Source organism: Phaethon lepturus, unplaced genomic scaffold, assembly GCF_000687285.1.
Source record: "Phaethon lepturus isolate BGI_N335 unplaced genomic scaffold, ASM68728v1 scaffold14666, whole genome shotgun sequence".
NCBI lineage: Eukaryota > Metazoa > Chordata > Aves > Phaethontiformes > Phaethontidae > Phaethon > Phaethon lepturus.
The window spans coordinates 26,498-33,194 of record NW_010544254.1 but is presented as its reverse complement, the minus strand read 5'-3'; the positions used below and the strand labels follow the sequence as shown (position 1 = coordinate 33,194).

The 6,697-nt window shown below is 38.7% G+C and overlaps 1 protein-coding gene across 1 annotated transcript in view; it reads right to left on the bottom strand.

Moving 5' to 3' along the window:
• Positions 1-6,697, bottom strand: part of RFX4 (regulatory factor X, 4 (influences HLA class II expression)) — an 87,270-nt gene that overhangs the window by 57,958 nt on the left and 22,615 nt on the right. Inside the window, exon 5 of the mRNA XM_010288622.1 lies at positions 3,868-3,991. Within this exon, the coding sequence (XP_010286924.1) occupies positions 3,868-3,991 (124 nt within the window). The remainder of the gene's footprint in view (positions 1-3,867; positions 3,992-6,697) is intronic.

The window sequence follows — 6,697 nt, the reverse complement described above, 5'->3', positions numbered from 1 at the left end:
CTCGCAGCCCAGAAAGCCAACTGTATCCCGGGCTGCATCAAAAGTAGCGTGGCCAGCAGGTCAAGCGAGGTGATTCTGCCCCACTGCTCTGCTCTGATGAGACCCCACCTGGAGTACTGCTTCCAGCTCTGGAGCCCTCAAGCACAGGAAAGACATGGACCTGTTGGACTGGGTCCAGAGGAGGGCCACAAAAATGATCAGAGGGATGGAACACCTTTCCTACGAAGAAAGGCTGAGAGAGCTGGGGTTGTTCAGCCTGAAGAAGAGAAGGCTCCAGGGAGACCTTCTTGCAGCCTTCCAGTACTTAAAGGGGGCTTATGAGAAAGATGGAGACAGACTTTTTAGCAGGGCCTGTTGCGATAGGACAAGGTGTAATGGTTTTAAACTAACAGAGGGTAGATTTCAACCAGATATAAGGAAGACATTTTTCACACTGAGGGTGGTGAACCACTGGCACAAGTTGCCTGGAGAGATGGTAGATGCCCCATCCCTGGAAACATTCCAGGTCAGGTTGGACAGGACTCTGAGCAACCTGATCTAGTTGAAGATGTCTCTGCTCATTACAGGGGGGCTGGGCTAGATGACCTTTAAAGGTCCCTTCCAACCCAAACTATTCTATGATTCTATGATTTTTTCCTCTTCTTGTTACTTTTGTTGGTATTAGTCTGGTTTCCTCAGGAAACAGTCTATGAGCTATTACTGTCTCTCTGTTAATCTCTCCACTCCCCCAGACCAATTTTTGTTTTGCTAATCCAATATTACCAATACCTGAGTTCCAGTCCATGTCCTAGAAGTTTAATAGAAAACACTGGTTGGACAGTGGAGAGGGCATATTGATGTTAAGGCTGAGGACAAGACAGGGAAGAAAGCTCAGGCTTTAGCTGTGCCATTTGGCACTGCCTGACTGGACAACCATAAGTATGAGGCAATCAGTCAACACTTCTATTGCTCTGAACCAGCCACCCAATGTGCTGCTTCTTGCCTAGCTGTCAGCATGGGGGAAGGAGAGAAAGAGACACAGGCAAGTAGACAGACAGACATGAAGGAATCTAAAAATAATATAGAAAGAAAGTGCAGCAGATGTGTGAGAAAATAAAAGAAGCAAGACCTTGATGTAGTGGCTGGCACCTGGAAATAGTTGAAAGTACTGCAGGGAAACATGGAAATGTTATATAAAGTTTAGGTAAAGCTATGGATTTAGGGAACATAGGAGATAGTAGGAAACAAGATCCATTAGTTCAGCTGTTCATGAAGAACTTGTCTGTTCTCCCTTCCATGCTCTGTTGTGGGTATATTTGACCTACATTAGGCTTAAGAAGTATACATGGGCTGACACATTGTCTACAAAACCTCAATCTGGAGAGATAACTTTCAGGCAGGTTTCATATGTCTCCAGTGGTATCTTTAAAATTGAAATCAACACTGTTCTGTTAGTTGAAAGGTAACTGAGTATGTAACAATACATTAGGATGTTACTTATTACAGATTGTTTTAATGTGCTGAACTCCATGTCTCTTTCTAAAAACTACCAGTCTGTTAAAGAAAAAGCCTAAATGTTTAACATTGCCCACAGAGCTAAAGTTCAAAGATGAATCATAAATTCAATGTGGTCTCTTGAAAGGCGAACTGTCTACAATTTCACAGAACAACTAACCCCTTTCTCTGGAGGAGATGACAGCTGCAGGGCTCTTGATGATTCCCAATGAGGACAAACATGTCTGGGGTCTCTTTCAGCAGCTAAGTGCGGAAGCCCTCAAATAGCACCTATTTCACTGCACTGCCTCTAAGGCATTTATGCAACACACATTGCTAATACAGTATTTAAGTCCCATGATAACAAGCCTATTGCCTAAAACTTCACCCATGTGCCTGCTCCGAAGGAGAAGCTGACTGCAAGCTATTGATTGAACAAAGTGGGTGTGTGCCTTGCAGATCTTCATGACTGTGCAATACATTTTCTTAGCAGTAATAGGTTGGACAGAATCACTGGGGTTTGCTCCAGGTTCTGCAGATGCAGAAGCCTGTTTCACTTCAATATTTGTGGCAGTGTTGTCTGAGGTTCCTGGACACACCTGTGCAGAAGCCTCAGTTTCCAGATCCAAAAGTGATGGCCACACAAAGCACTAGTTTGGGACAGTACTAGGATGATTCTGTATGGCTTCCTCTCCACAAAAAGGGAAAACAAATTTCCTGCATCACTGCTTCAGAACTTTATTGCAACCAAGTGTAAAACACTTGGAACACAGCACATGAAAATACACACTGGAATGCCATGAGTTTTGGATGGAAGACACTGTACCTGTCCTGCTAAGCCAAGGTACTCCTACCAGTGAACAGATGTGTGTATGAGGGGCAGGAAAGGAGGAAGATGGAGTAACATACAGTGTAACAAGACTGCTGCATACTGAAAATTGTTGAAGTCCCTGGTAAATTTATTTTCTTACAAAATAATTTCAGAATATTTACACCTTACAATTTACAGAAGGTTTTAGCAGCAGCAAAAGTAGCATCGTGTAAATTTTACCCACGTTCCAAATGTGTTAGCTTGCATGAAATCTGTTTTTTATTCTCACTATTCCTAAATTACATGTTGCCACTATACTTGCCACTTGGTAGCAACAATATGTACAACGAACAATTTCATTCACACTTATGCAGTGTATTTAAACAGAAACCACTGAGCTATGCAGGTCTTTAAAACACAACAAACATAGTAATGTTCAACATGGTACATTTTACTTGCCTTGCTAAACCACCTACATAAAGATACACTACAGAAAATGACACCATATTTAAATACATTCTTCTCCTTCACCTACTCTTTACACAGGCACTTACCCTAGGAACATTTTTCCTTCTTTGAATACCCAGCACTTCTATAGAACAAATGTTGCAAACACTAGAAGAGAATAGTTTACAGGACAATCGGCTTTACATTCATGCTTGCAAGCATTTCAAAAACAGTGCCAAACTCTACACTTTGTTTTTTTCACAGCCTAGAAGTTTTAAAGGCCTGTGACACATTCTGTAGTAAAATCTCAGTTTTAAATAAAAAGTAAAAAATAAAAAATACCATCCTATTTTTCACTGAAAGGAAAACATGAACTGACCAGCAAATCCAAAAAAAGAACTTTATGTAACATCCTAGGAGCCATTAATGTCTGCTAGTGATGCATAGAATAAGAGCTTTACTGCTCACATCTGGACAATGCACAACTGCATCTCTGCTAAGAGTGCATCTCCACTGTGAGTATGGAAATAACCACAGTGGTTCTTACTAGAGCTGGACTGGAAAGCAGAAGCACAAGGAATCACAGTGCAATGATAACTTAGCAGTCTGTACCTGCAGTGCCACACAAATGCCGTTAGATTCTTTCTGGACTTTTGCATCTGGAGGCATTGTACTCCACTATGTGAACTTCCCAGTGTGGGCCGATATTGTTAATTCACGGATCTCCGTATCACGCTTACAAGAATGGCATAGACAGGCAGCAGAAGTCAATGACTGATATTTTACCTTTCTATTTTTAAAAAAAATATATATTTATTAAAGCAGTGCAGGTCCCAATGCAGATGTGTTTACACCGGCTTTTATTTGACTTCCAGGCTACCAATATTGTGTACCATGTCACTGTCAGCTAGGCTGGGGACTGAAGTAATAGAAAAAACGTAGTGTATTCTGGAGCTTAGTCATGATTAGAAATTATTCCAACTGCTAAAATACTTAAAATCTTAGCCTTTGTCCAATAGCATGAATACATAAGAGATTCCATTCACATACCTCTATCTCTAATGGTAAATGAAGATTTAATTCTTTTCAATAATCCAAATTCACCTGAACCAAGGTGGAGGGCTGTTTAGACTCACCTTCCCAAAGCTGGCGGCATTAACAGGTTGTGTGTCATTTTTCTCACAGAAGTCCAAGTAATGCATGTAGAGAGCGCTTCGAGGAATGCAAACACCTTCTGCAATCTCATAGTTCTCCTCCAACCTTAAAAAGCAAATATCAAACAGAGAGAACTGCAAGTATGTTGGATGTCCTCTATGGTAAACAGTATGTAAAGCTGCAATCTTTAAGACCAAACATTCTGGCTTCTGCTTGTCTACTACATTTTCTCTGCTTTGTTTCTAACTGCTCCTTCAAATTCACTTCTGTAACGCTTAGTTGCTTCATCTGGTTCATGCCTGCTATCAAAAATATAAGCTGTGAGTTCTCAAGCAAGTTGAGATTAGAATAAAGGGATATTGGGTTTTTATCATGCTCCAAAAGTGTTATTTTTAGGAAAAAATATACTAGTAATCTGTTATACACTAAAAGCATCCTGCAGTAAACAAATGTATGTACAACTATGAAACAAAAAACATTCACTGAGGGGAAGCATTCTCTCATTCTTTACAGGATAAGTCACCTTTGGTTCACTCCTGTCCAGCTGCAAAATTGCTTACCTTAAAGAAGCAGATGTGGCTAAAGCAAGTTATTTGCAAATGCTCAAGAATGTGCACAAAGTCATATCTATATAATGTTTTCTTGCTATTGCTTATGGACGAAGTGAAAAAAGAGTCTATGATCTGAATACAATGCTGAATAAGATAGTGAAATAATATCCTCCTCTGCCTTGTAGAAACTATTATTCATTTACACATGCAAACACACAACTATAAAATTTTAAATTATGCATCAAATATGAATAAACGTATGCTTCACCTTTGAAATCTGAATCTGGGCTCATTATAAATCTATGGATTAGAAGAAATATTCCTTTGAAATGACATTTTTATGATTGCTGATCCAACAAAGTTCAAGAGGTATTTACATACACACTTAACTTTAAACCATGATGAATCTTGTCATCTATGGTGTCACTCATATGCATATATAGTTACACATGTGCTTGTCCGCCTTGCTGGCTAGGAGAAGGTAGGTGCAACTTCCTTTTAAATGTGCTAGAAAAATACTACATGTTCTCAAAAACTTCCAATTTTACAACAAATGACCCCTTGTCATTTGATAGCTGTAGAACACCTTCCAAATATCTAGTTTCTCTCCTTCATTGCCTTTTTCAGGACTTATACCTACCTTCCATTTCAGCTATCCTGATAATTTGTGACTGAAAACTATTTTAATAAGATATCCAGCTAGATGAATGGAATCAGTTTGTATGGGCAACATCTATTCTTCCTTGGTTTCTACAGAAATATCATCACGGCATCTTTCCTCAAATTCATAGCGCTTTAACAAAACCTCCTTTCAAAGACTGGAGAGTTCGTTTGTATACTCTAGCTGCTAATTGGAATGTCAGCTTCCGTGACCAAGACAGGACAGAAAGAAAAGCAGTTAATTATTTCTGTTCATATCTGATGAATTTTTCTCTTTTTCTCCTTTCTTTCACAGGGAGTCATTAGTCTGACACTGAACAATGCTCCATTATACCTGAACTTTTTTTTTTAATGATCAAAAATGCCATCTTGCTCCACTTCTTTTATTTTCCTGTCTTTTATTTAACAACTTTATCATATTTTGAATTCAGCTTCGTTCTATAGTACTATAGAAAGATAATGAACTCAATATTCTACCTAACAAATCATTATCAGAAATAATATATATATAACTTCTTAAATGTCCTAATAAAGCCATGTGAAATCCAGTAGTTCACAATAAGAGCTTTTGTACCACTACAGTATAGAATAAAACCCGTAATCCTTCTAGAGGATTTTATCTGTCCCTATTACTGTTTCCCTCTTTATACTTATACACTTCTAGATTAAATGAGATTCTTTTATAGCAGAGCCAGGTCTGTAGTGTTACAGACTTGTTTTTAGGTATGAAGGCAACAGAAAAACTGTGATGCTACCATTGCTAATCACATAAAGGATTCTAGAACAGATTAAATCTGATGCATTACAACAACTTCTGTGAAACTACTAATCTGAGGAGAATCCATTACCTAGAAGTGTTTTACCTTCCTCTTTTCTACCTCTTCTTATGAATGTTGCAAAAAATAGAATAGTTTTATTGACTTTAGCTTCACAATACTGTTATTATTCAGAGCACTTACTCTGTAAGCCACCAAACTGCATAGAATTAGGCTTTCCGTGCTTTGAGAATAATTCTGTGTTTGGAGAAGTAGACACACACATGCACACACACACCAAACTGAGTTAAAATAAAGTTTCACACTTACAATTTGGTCAACCAGTTCACCAATGAAATAATGTTTTAGAGCCACGTGTTTAGCAAGCTATAGCTTTACAGATAATAATGAACACAGGAACACGGGATAAGCACAGGATACTAGGTATTGGTATATTCATGCCTTGAACAGTTAAACTTAAGCTCGCGTAGTTTCTCCAATTATGATGGATTTGGCAGTAATGCAACATTTACCAGGCCTTTCACTTCATTTTGTGTCATCAACGAAAAAAAACAAAAACATGATTCCTGTTTCCAGGAAGATGATATTTAGCCAGGCTGACAGTCATACAGACATGCTTCTGGGATCTTCAGCTACTTCTTCCTCCTCCTCATTTGTAGTGTTCAATGTATTTGGCCTTCAGAGAGGCATAAACATTAAGGATAGATCCCCGGGGGATTGATGTTATTCAGTCTTTTCGGCATGATGTCAGACAAGAAATAACTAATAAGGGATGGCAATATGAACCGTGTGACAAAATTCACGTATTTCCCTTATGTCTTACT